This window comes from Lithobates pipiens, unplaced genomic scaffold (assembly GCF_037356315.1).
Source record: "Lithobates pipiens isolate NorthernLeopardFrog02 unplaced genomic scaffold, aLitPip1_a1.2 Scaffold_22, whole genome shotgun sequence".
Lineage (NCBI taxonomy): Eukaryota > Metazoa > Chordata > Amphibia > Anura > Ranidae > Lithobates > Lithobates pipiens.
Genome location: NW_027507784.1, coordinates 264,579,515 through 264,592,151, shown reverse-complemented (window position 1 = coordinate 264,592,151; position 12,637 = coordinate 264,579,515). Strand labels below are relative to the sequence as shown.

The 12,637-nt window shown below is 42.8% G+C and overlaps 1 protein-coding gene across 2 annotated transcripts in view; it reads left to right on the top strand.

Moving 5' to 3' along the window:
- Positions 1–784: 784 nt before the first annotated feature.
- The window catches only part of TECPR1 (tectonin beta-propeller repeat containing 1), a 147,012-nt gene continuing 135,159 nt past the window's right edge, over positions 785–12,637 (top strand). Inside the window, exons 1-2 of one of the 2 annotated variants that reach the window (XM_077449041.1) lie at positions 785–965; positions 2,994–3,226. In XM_077449041.1, coding sequence (XP_077305167.1) covers positions 3,002–3,226 — 225 coding nt within the window. In that variant the 5' untranslated portion in view covers positions 785–965; positions 2,994–3,001. The remainder of the gene's footprint in view (positions 966–2,993; positions 3,227–12,637) is intronic. The other variant, XM_077449042.1, reaches the window with a different exon arrangement.

Sequence of the window (12,637 nt, the reverse complement as noted above, 5' to 3'; positions counted from 1 at the left end):
AGCCCCAACAGACGGGTGCCTTACTGAGGGACATGTGAATGAGCCCCAACAGCCGGGTGCATTACTGAGGGACGTGTGAATGAGCCCCAACAGATAGGTGCATTACTGAGGGACGTGTGAATGAGCCACAATAGGCAGGTTAATTAATGAAGGACGTGTGAATGAGCCCTAACAGACGGGTGCATTACTGAGGGACGAGTGAATGAGCCACAATAGGCGGGTGCATTACTAAGGGACGTGTGAATGAGCCCTAACAGACGGGTGCATTACTGAGGGACGAGTGAATGAGCCCCAACAGATGGGTGCATTACTGAGGGACGTGTGAATGAGCCCCAACAGACGGGTGCATTACTGAGGGATGCTTTACTGAAAGGGATTTTCAAGGTCAGGAACAAACATCCCAAAAACAATAAACAAGAACTTTCTCATAAATTTATAACAAGCAAACATATAAAGTGCTTCTTCGAAGCAAACATAACAGAAGAATTCAACCATTTAGGAAAAAATATGATTTTATTGTCAAATGTGTGAGGAATAAAGGTTAAAGGTGCAGCCTCGAGTGTCCTCTGTGCATCTTACATGAATCACGTGTTAACTATCACAGGACTTGTATATGACATGGACGTGTCAGGTGAGTGAGGAAACAGTAGCGTAGAGCACAGTAATGTGTTTCCCCTCACACATCGCTCCACACCAATACACAGCCATACTTTACTGCTGTGTTGTCATCTACACTGACGTGGAATCTCTGCGACCAATAGCGGCTCATTTTCCGCCCTTCCTTTACAGCAGCCACCAATAGGAGACGTAGGTTCTAACTGCGTTGCCTTCTCCGTGGCTGAGCCAATCAGAGGATTAGTTTCACAACAGTGGCTCCAGTGTGTCAACATCTCCAATGAGTGTCGGGGTGACCTGCGGGGGGAGAGGTGTTGTACGTGTCCCCGGGAGCAGTCACTGACGGGCAGGTAAGCTGAGTGTGTTCAGTGACAGCCATGTGCTAGGAAATGAAGGAGCTCCTTTTATGAGCAGCCTATAGACTGCACTGCTGCCTGCCAATACACTTTATATATCCCTACTATGAGACATGATATCATTGACTTTGTACTGGGCAGTGTTGTCACTTCAGGACTGTCAGCATTTCCAGGAGGGAACTTTAAATATTCCTCTTGTCCTTTGGAAAGCAGGTCCAGATGGCAGCCATGATGTAGGAATGATCCTCAGGGTGGATATTATGTTGCGATGTACACAATGTATGTGATCACATTTACTTTATGTTTGGGTAAATGCAGGATGTCCTACTGAAGACGCCGTTGTGATCTGACTTTTTCTGACTTTGTAGCTAAGCCCTGCCTGCTGTCCCTGCTCTATCCAGTAAGAAAGCCGCGAATGGCCTCTGCAGTAGTCTGATTGGACAGGAAAATGACACTTGGCAGGGCTTTGCCATCACAAAATAAAAAAGTCCAGCCTTCAGTAGTAAAGTCAGAGTAGGGCATTGGAAAGGATTTGCGGGGTAATAACAGATATCACACGGTGTCTGCTCACAGCTGGGATCTGGTGTGGGCTGAAGACCATACTGGAATGACTGGACAGGTCACTAGTTGAGGGTTGGGGGCACCGTCGGCAATGAGGAAGGAATCCCTTCCAGTGGGTTGAGCCCAACCATGAATGGTGGTGGACCCTCTGGGGGGCTTGGGCTTTCTGCCCCTCTGGTATGACCATGTAATTGTTTCAGTGGGAAGACTTGGGTGAAGAGGAAGGGGCGCCCGGTGTCCATAAAATTGCAAGTCTTGAGGTAGGATTCTCAAAACATCTATTAAAAATGTAAACATGCACATCAAGCCAACACGTTTCAGGGCAATGGACTCCCCCCTTCTTCAGGTGCATCCGGAAAGAATTCACAGCTCTTCACTTGAGGGCTAGTCCAGAGTCCATTTCATTCTTCATGAAACATAAAAGACAAGCTAGCATGTTTTCAGGATCTGTCACTTAAATTTTTTTAGTGGTTTGTCCCCAGGGGACAAATAAATACATGTATTTTGTCCCCTGGGGGACTAATCATTAAACAGCTACTTACACCAATAGTCCCACATACTTTGTAAACCTAGCTATGAGGTTGGATAGGGGGCCCCACTTCCCCTGTGGCAACATGGCTAGCAAGGACATTGCTGCTAAAATACTGGCTTAGCTCCAAGTAATTCCCTGAATCAATTGGTAAGGGGATTGAAGACTGACACACCTCCCCCTTCTTTCTGCATTCCTCTTGTTGGCACTTATCTTGGGCAAGTACTTGGAGCCAAGACAAGTACTGGTTATTAAGCTGTCTCCTTGATAGCCAAGTTGTTGAATGGGCACGGAGGGAGTACCTTGTCTGACCTCATAGCTAGGCTTGCAAAGCACATGGGAACACGGGGGTAATTATTACATGTACTTTGCCCCCTGGGGGACAGAACATAAAAAAAAAAAAAAATGAAGTGAGAGTTTTCCTTTTAAGCAAATTGAACCGGTATACACAGTACAAATGTTCATTTCCTATCTCCTTTTAACAAGAGCTGTTACAGGGTAAGTGTATCCTGCAAAGTCTTGTTTTATTTCAGCAGAGACCATTTCTATTTATGGAGCAATCTTCTGTATCAGAGATCACTCACAAGGCTGCCAAGCACTCTCCTTTTTCTATATGTATCAAGGGGGGATGGGGCTAATGGTGCTGTAACCCTGATGTTTGAGTGAATTATGGTTTTATGTTTTGATTTGTTCCTAAAATCCCAGTGCTTTTTTGGGAGATGAGGTCGGAGTCTGCACACCCCCCTACTTTTTTTTTTTTTGAGGTTTTGCTGGACTGAGGAGGGGTGAAATCGTGGTAATCTCTGTGTGACAGATTACAAAATTAAACCTGTTCTACCTTCCAGATAATTGATGCACACCAGTGAAAGCACTAGTGTACATGTGGCCATTTTTTTGTCTATGTCGCACCTACTTTGTGCTCTTTCTTTCAGGCATCAGAATGTCTAATACTGTGCTATGGGCGGCAGATATTTGGGGCAAAGTACACACACTTTCTACAGATGGACAGCAGTGGGAACTATGTAAAGATGATCAACAGGAGTTCAAACGTCTGTCTGCTGTACAAGCATGTTGCTGGGGCATTGCCTCCAACCATCAGGTCTATGTATATGTGCACACCAGTGATCTTCCCATCCGATATCAAGAAGAGACTTATGAGAATCAGGTATGATGAGAGTAATTATGTTTTGTTATTTTATTAAAATAGCACTGCCAGTTAATAGCAGTTACTACAAGAATTGTCTGTATCTTTTTAAAGATTAAAAAAGTTGTATTGCACATAAAAAAAAAAAAAAAAAATATATATATATATATATATATATATATATATATATATTTGGAATTTTTTTTTTTAGCTCACCTCTAAATGCCTGTTGCTAGGGGGTCCCTCGTAGTCTGCCTCCTTCAGTGCCCGGGCTGGTGACATCACTTCCCCTTGGTGCAGGAAGGGCTCAGCTCTTCCCCCCTCCCTCCTGTCAGTCATCTGGGATACGTGACAGGTCCCAGATGACTGCGCAGCCAATCAAGGTGCACGGCTCCGCTCGCGCATGGGCAGTGGGTGCCCAGCTGTGAAGCCACAGCCGGGTGCCCACAGTTAGAATGCCGGCACCACCAAGCAGAGGTGGGAACGAGCGGGGCTTTGTTCCCACGCATCGCTGGACCCTGGGGGACTCCTCTTTAAGTTATGCAAATTGCATAATTGTAAAATCTGATTGGTTACTGTTCTTAGGCCCATGTCATATAGGTGGTTCTGTTACCTGGAGAAAAATGTTTTATTTTATTTTTTTTGGAATTTTAACATATTGTCCTATGAAGGCCTTATTGCTCAAATATTTGGTGTGTCGCTCCATTGTTGCCTCCTTGCTATTGATGTTAGCCATGACATTTATGAGCCAGAAAAACTTCTGTGCCAGATTTAGTGTCTTCTGCTTACTGTAAGAATGGCTTGCAATCATTGGCTGCAAGCGCTGATCAAATGCTGGTTTTTCAGCATGACCATTCAACAGAAACCAGTTGCTAGACTTGTCTGTTAGACAGACCGCAGTACACACGGACCAAAAGTCAGCCTGTTCAGCAGGAATCATACTACTTTTGTTCTGTGATATATCCTGCTTTAGCTCAAGCCAGATTTATTTTAAAAGAGAGCACTTGTGAATTATAGGTGTAAACATGCTTTATGTTCCCTTTTCTCAATCCCTCAATGTAGAGCCTCTTGCTTTAGAGCAATTTGTAACACAGCCCAGCCCCATGCAACTTGCTCTGTGTGCCGAGCGTGTCAGATGGTACTTTTTCCCAAGGAACCATTTGTCCTACAGGCAGAACACGAGGAACAGTCAGTAGAAGCCTTTTTTTTTTTTTTTTTTTTTTTTTTTTTTTGTGGATAGAGATGTAAAATTTCCGGAAATTTTGGAGCTGGGAAAAATAAATAGTTTTTCTCAGTTTTTTTGGGGGAAAAAATGGAAATTTTCAGAAAAATGTAAAAAAATGCTACATTAGCACTTTTTGTCTTTTTAAGATTGAAAGTCATTCTGTTACGAGAACGTTGAGAAAAACTATGTGCAGTGCCATCATTGTTATCCTCTTCACTTCGATCCCTGAAGGATTTTTTAATATCTACAGGACACTTGTTACATACAAGAATGTGTTTTGTCATCCTGGTAGCATTTGGAAATGCATATTTCATCTGACAATATTTGAAAATCACATTTTTCTTTTCAGAAGAACTTGTAATGTGAAAATGCCTCCATATGCAAGATATTGGTCTCACCATTTTTCTGAAGGGGAGTAAGAAATTTAAAAACAAGAAAAAATGACTACTTTGCAAGAAGACACTAATCTATGGTTGTGTGTGGGGGTGGGGGAACAACCAGATTACTGGTAATTAAATTATTATTTACACAAACGTTTATAAAGATAAACTAATGTAGCTAAATGATTCAGAATTGGATAAATGTAAACGCTTACATTTTTAAATTAAGTATATACTTTCACGTCCTTTTTGTTGCTCTTTATTTTCTTCCAATGCTTTTGAGGCCTAGTGAAGATGACAGAACAAACCAAACACACCCACTAATATGCAAAAGCAAAACTGAAACCTTTTTCTTGTTACAATAGCAGCATAGCACCTCCTAAAGGAAGAAATGCATACTGTTCTTGCATTGGAGGGTTCAGTTTGTTACCTAGGACTTGCTTGTCCTCACTCAGAGAACAGAAATTAGAATAATCTGATATTGTACATTTTTATTTTTTAGAAATGATTTGGGAAAATATTTAAACACCCTGTCTTAAAATATTTTATTCATCATGTTAAAATAAAATATTCCACAATTTTATTATTTTTTCACATTTTTGGGAAAAAAACAAAAAAGCCTTCAGGAAAAAAACGGGGACAATTTTTTATTTTTTTTCCCGGGCCTTCACATCTCTAGTTGTGGATAGAGTAATTTTATTGCTTAGTGTGGTAGTGAAATTTACTTTTTTGCCTCTGTTCTGGTGACCTCCTGTCATGGGCTGAAAATTAGCAAAAATCCAGCGTGTTGAGTTGTCACCAAAACGGAAATCAAGGAAGGGGGAAATTTTCCAATAGAAACCTTTGTTTCAGTGACATCTGTCTAGGATGACGCGTCCTTCACTTTTTCTTTAAATTGAAAAAAAAACAACTTTATTGAGAGGAAATGCACATATTACAACAAGTTTAGATACACATGTCAAATATGATAATAAGAAACACATTTGACACGGTCTCATCGATCCAATTAATTCAGATTGGGAAAATAACACATTTATATGGCAACATTTATTTTCGGCTCCTGGCTACTGGGACATAACCTTCCATGAAAATGGGGAGGTGACACTGTTGCCTAATGGTACCATCCCTGGGGCATGATGTAATCAGCATATGCACATATTTCAGTTAAGTACAGGTCTCGCCACCTCCCAACCACCTATCCCACACTCTGGAATACTTGAGTGGGCACCCTCTATGGGTATAGATCAGTTTCTTAAATTGTAGAGTATCATTGACATCCTTTTTCCAGTTCTGAATTGTGGAGTTTAATGCCTGCATCCAAGTCCGGGCCACAACCTTTTGTGCCAAAAAGAGAGTCTCATACATAAATGTGGCCAGAAATTTGTCTACCTCTACATCCAGCAATAAGCCCGGCAGACAAAGTTTCAGGTCCAGGACTACAGGAGACCCCAATTTTATTGTGTAGGAAGTGGACAACTTGAAGCCAGTATGTTTGAATATTGGGACAATTCCATATCAGATGGTAGAATGTGCTGGGGGCTGAGACAAAGTGCCATATTTCCATTTTACCCCCTTTTGTTCCAATTTTTCCTTTTCCCCAAGTATGGGGCATGAGTGATTGTACATACAGAGCAGGCGATCTATGGACGGGGGAAGGATGTTCAGTAGATCAATGGAACATATCACTGGAACCAGGGCCAAGAGGGGGGGGGGGGCACACATGACCTGGGCACTATGCTCAGGGGCAGGGCGCAGGTGACAGCTGCAGGCTCCCTCTCCTAGCACCTCCCTCTCCTAGCACCTCCCACACAACGCAACATCCAGGGTTGGCACTACTAATAGGTGAGGTAGCCAACACCTCCAATCTCATCTCATTGATTGGACTCCAGTTGGCTGACACCTCACTCCAATTAGCTCTTGGAGTTCTCATTAGTCTATGGGGTTCACATACTTTTTCCACCTGCACTGTGAATGTTTACATGGTACGTTCTATCAAAACATGGTAACATTTAATTATGTGTTATTAGTTTAAGCAGATCGTGATTGTCTATTGTTGTGACTTAGATGAAGATCAGATCACATTTTCTGACCAATTTATGCAGAAATCCATATAATTCCAAAAGGGTTCACATACTTTTTGTTGCAACTGTATATCTAAAGTGGCATGTAAATTGGTGGCGCTATTACAAGTACCATAAATAATAATGTTCTAGTGAGCCCCCCCCCCCCAGTTAGAACATGCTGAGGGAACACAGTTAACCCTTTGATCGCCCCCCCAGTGTTTAACCCCAGTGACATGTACACAGTAATCAGTGCATTTTCATAGCACTGATCGCTGTATAAATGCCAATGGTCCCAAAATAATGTCAAAAGTGTCCGATCTGTCTGCTGCAATGCCGTAGTCATGATAAAAATCACAGATCGCCGCCATTACTAATAATAAAAAAAATTATTAATAAAAATGCTATAAATCTATCTCCTATTTTGTAGACGCGATAACTTTTGCTTAAACCAATCAATATACACTTATTGTGTCTTTTTGTTTCTGTTTTTTTTTTTTTTTTTTACCAAAGGAGAGCACTGATGATGAGGCTGCACCGATAGGTTGCATTTATGGGCACTTATAGGTGGCACTGAAGGGCTATGATGGGTGGCAATGATAGGCGGCACTGATAGTTACATGGTTAGTCTGGTTGAAAAAAGACACAAGTCCATCTAGTTCAACCATAAAAATAAATAACAAAAATAATATTATACAATCTCATATGCACAATCCTATAGCCACAGTTGATTCAGATGAAGGCGAAAAACCCCAGCAAACCATGATTCTAGTTTCTACAGCAGGGGAAAAAAATTCCTCCCCCACCCCCCCCCCCCACCTATAAATGTTAGTACACAGTTATAGTATGTACATTTAGGAAATAATCCAGGCCTTTTTAAAGCAATCTGCTGAGCTGGCCAGAACCACCTCTGGAAGGAGTCTATTCCACATTTTCACAACGCTTACTGTGAAGAAACATTTCCATATTTGGAGATGCAATCTCTTTTCCTCTAGGCATAAAGGGTGCCCCCTTGTCCTCTGTCTTGACCGTAAAGTGAATAACTCAACACCAAGTTCACTATATGGACCCCTTATATATGTGTACATGTTGATCATATCCCCTAATCTTCTCTTCTCAAGAGGGAATAAATTCAGTTCCTCTAATCTTTCCTCATAGCCGAGTTCCTCTATGCCTCTTATCAGTTTGGTGGCAATGATGAACACTGATAGGTGACACTGATGAGGAGGCACTGATGGGCACTGGTAGGCAACACTGATGGGCACTGGTAGGCAACACTGATGGGCACTGGTAGGCAACACTGATGGGCACTGATTGGCAGCACTAGTGGACACTGATTGGCAGCACTAGTGGACACTGATTGGCAGTACTAGTGGACACTGATTGGCAGTACTAGTGGACACTGATTGGCAGCACTAGTGGACACTGATTGGCAGCACTAGTGGACACTGATAGGCAGCACTTGTGGGAACTGCACTTATTATCAGGACATTGAACTGATGAATGAATTCCATGTATGTGAACTGTACTCATTTGTAGGCAGGTGCACACTTTCCTCCATCCAGTAGGTGGTGTCGTGCCATTATACAGATAGATACTACACAGATAGACTCTCTTAGGGGAAATTGTCCCTTCATGGTCTCCGTCTGTGTCTCAGAGGGAACAGCTGTCTTATTCGACGATGCAACTTCTGATAACCTTTAGCGACCATCTTGGTGTGAGACCTTTTAAATAGGGAAATAGGGTCCTCACGTCTTTTGGGTGTGCTTGGAGTGAGTGGTAGGTCAGGGATTCCTAGGAAAGATAAATAGAGCAGGAAAAGATTCCTGGCGAGTAAAGTCAGAACAGCTTGAGGAGACATTCCAATAAACAGATTAGGAACATTGGATTCTTTGCCTCAGCATTATTGTCCTGTCTGAGATGAGACTTGAGATGAAGCAACAACATGCTGATGTAGTCATCCCTGCACTTTCCTCACCTATAAAGATGCTTATTTAAAGCCCAACACCAATACACCCTAACATTATCCCTTGCAGTGGGGTCATGCTTGCACTGGAAGGGTTAGTTGCCTGTTTATAGCTAAGGGACGTAGGGAAAAGGGAAAAGAAGATTTACTTTCCTGATTCTCTGCTCTTCTGCTCTGCTAGACAAGTCCCCATGCATCTTGCCCCTGTACTCCAATGTTCTAAGGCAGTGGTCTCAAAACTGCACCCCGGAGGTCAAATGTGGCCCTTTGTTTGCTTTTATCTGGCTCTTGGGGCACTATTTAATCCACTGATTCCATCAAAGGGCTATAATTCCTCCCAGTGACACCAATGATGGGGCATATTTTCTCCCAATGACACCAATGATGGGACAGGGACACAATTCCTCCCAATGACAAGAAACAATAGAACACAATTTCTCTAAATGACACCAATGATGGGACAGGGACACCATTCCTCCCAATGATGACAACAACAATGGGGTCTAATGACACCAATGGTGGGACAGTGATACAATTCTTCCCAATGACACCAACAATGGGGCCCAATGACAGAACTCAATTTATCCCAGTGACACCAACAATGGGGCCTAATGACACCAATGATGGGACACAAGTCTTCCTTCTGACATGAAAAATGGGGCATTGTTTTTTCCCCACTGACGTTGGGGCTTTTTCAACTCCCAATTGCCACAATGCAGTCCCCCGAAAGTCTGAAGGACAATAAACTTGCCCTTTGCTTCGAAAGTTTGGAGACCCCTGATCTAAAGTCTTGTCGCCTTGGACATAATGGCACAGATGGACAATCCACTATAGGAGCATGGAGGAGTGCAATATCCAGGGAGAGTAGAGGATCAAGAAAGTAAAAGCGTATCTTATATCCCCTAGACCAAATTAATAGCTGACCCTTGAAGTGCAGCCTCACTGCAAGAGACAATCTTAACGTTTCCTGGAGTTGGCCTTTAATTTAACCAGTTGACCTCCGGAAGATTTACCCACCTTTGTGACAATGCAATTTTTTTTTGCAATATGGCACTGCGTTACATTTGTGCACAATTGTGCGGTCATTCAAGTAATTTTTTTCCACAAATAGAACTTTCTTTTGGTGGCATTTAATCGCCTCTGCGTTTTTTTTTTTTTTTTGTCCCTGCCCTCTGATTCTCCAGCGGTGATCCCTGTCCTCTGATGTAAAGAGGAACTCTGGGAACTCAAAACTCTTAAGCCACTTTGAGTATCTTGGCTTGCGGTGGATGTATCTGCACGCACAGTGGAAGTGCTGCATGGTAATGAGGGGGGGTCCAGGTCAACTTTTGCATTGGGGCCCATAAGCTTCAAGCTACGCCTCTGTGTGGTGCGACCGGTGTTAACATAAGTATGCAGAACCTAAATGCGTGTTTACATTTGTGCATGAGCATGGGTGTATGGGGCGGTTACATTCTTTTATTTTTTGGCTGTGGCATATCCTGTTTTTTAGAGAAATCTGGGGACAGTCGTGCCCATATCTATCCTCTGGCCTCCAAAGCATGTGATCAAAGCAAGATCAGTTTTAACAGATGCTGTACAAGCCAGTAATGGCTTCTAATCAAACCAAAAGTAATGTAACAGAAGAGGGGAAGGAACTCTTTCACAGTAATTGCGATTAGAGCGGTTATATCGGTTACCGGGCTCCCCGATAGGACAGGAAAGCCCAGTAAAGGTGGAGGGAGGGGAGGCCCCCCTTCTGCCATCTGTAAAAGTGATTAAGAGGCTGTAGCGTCACTTGGATCATTTTTCCCAAATAGGGATATGCTCACAGAAAAAGAATAATGCCAAGACCATTGTTGTAGCTGCACTGATCCTGATCCTTGCTGAACTTGAATCCATGTATGACTGGCTTTAGTTTGCCTCTGTAGATACCTTGTGCTGTTATTCCAGACATAACAGGCCCCTGTGCACAGGTGGCATCCCACACTGTGTATTTTTGGCCCAGGAAAGACATCTAGCACCGCGTGTCCCCGGGCCACAGATCAGGTGGCACATTGGATATGGCAGTGGTACACACATGAAAGGAGGATGGGAAACAGTTCATTATAAAAAAAAAATTTTTATTATGATATAATTATTTTTTATTTTTATGCTCTTTTCAGATGGGCGTTCCAATCATGTCCACCTATCAGTTTTTACAGCTGACTTGATCGGAATGTCCATTCATCCCTATGGACAAGCAGCTGTACACAGTCTTATGTCCATTTACACCCGCCTACCTCTGGGTTCGATCAGGCCCTTAAAAAAAAAAAAAAAAAAAAAAGGGGAGAGGACTGAGTCTTCAATGTAAGGTGAAGTGGTTCCTGCTGAACTGGCTGAGATTCAAACCATATATGGGCAGGCTGATTGAACCCAAGCTGATTGGGTACAACTAGCCTGTTGGATTTTCATGAGATCATTGCCAGAGGTTATAGCCACTAGCAATATTCACTGTGGCTCTCCCCGCAAGGAGAATTTGATAGCTTCACGGGATGGATTCCCCCATCAACATCAGTGTTGATGGGGGAATTCACCTATTTTTTTTTTTCCTGCAAACACAGGTTGAAAATCTAACCATCTATGGCTGGCTTAACAGTAATTGGAGTTGCACCTGCTCTGACTAGATGCTACAAGGTTGGAATCAGACCTGTGTTCCGGTGCATTGTGTTTAGAACAAATTAAAAAAAATAATCTTACACACACTATTTATTTTGATTTAATTTTATTAAATGTTTTGCACAATATAACAATAAAGTATATACATAATTTCTTCTGCCATGATGCACCACAATGCATGGTAGTAAATTAATCTGCATTATGTTGCGTTGCACTTCATGTGTGATGGAAGTGCGTTGGGTCAATGTGTTGGGGTACCATTGACGATGGATGGCACTGCAACACACTGATACTTGTAACGTGTATTAACATAGGTTGCAGTAATGCACATTTACCACAACACAAAGACTGATTTGGCGCTTAAGCATGGCAGTTCACAGAACAATCCAAAACACAAAATTACCCAGCATACTTACCAGCTAGCCAGCATAATATAAAGAAAAAAGTCTAAACTGTTCCCACAATTTACATTGGATGCAAATATATGTGAAGCCGCACTGCCGTGTCAAGGCCCCTCTGCGAAGTGCGATCCCTAACACTAACGTTTCCAAATTGAGAAATATATAGCAAGAAATAAATTGAGTGTCTAAACTAGTTTAAAAATTTGAAAACAGATGTTTTTGTTATATATTTGCATTCATAAGTGAAGCTACAAAGCGCTCCCAAGGATCCCATTGGATCTTCCTTATGGCTTGTGCTTGGTCACAGTGAGACCCCATATGATTGTATTCTGTGTCCCTCTAATGTAATGTTTCCAGGGTATGGGCCTATTAGTCTTATGCCGCATACACACGATCAAACAATCGGGTGGAAAAGTCCGGCAAACTCAAGTCCGCCGGACAATCCCCCCGTGTGTAGCCTCCGGCTGACTTTTTTTACCCGAAAGTACGGTGGACTTAGAAAGTCGTTTTGCACTCCAATCTTCCCGGCGGACTTGCATTTCGACGGACAATCCGGCCTTGTGTATGCCAGTCCGCCGTACTTTTGAAATGAGCTGACTTTTCCCGCCTGGAGAAAAGTCCTCTCATTTTGATCACGTCTCCAGGTAGGCGGGGCCAGCGACGCATCCTTCGCGTTGCTGGCCCCGTCACCTGGTATAGAATTAAAGGGGAACCCCAACGCCGAAAAAATCGGCGTGGGGGTCCCCCCCAGGTCCACATCAGA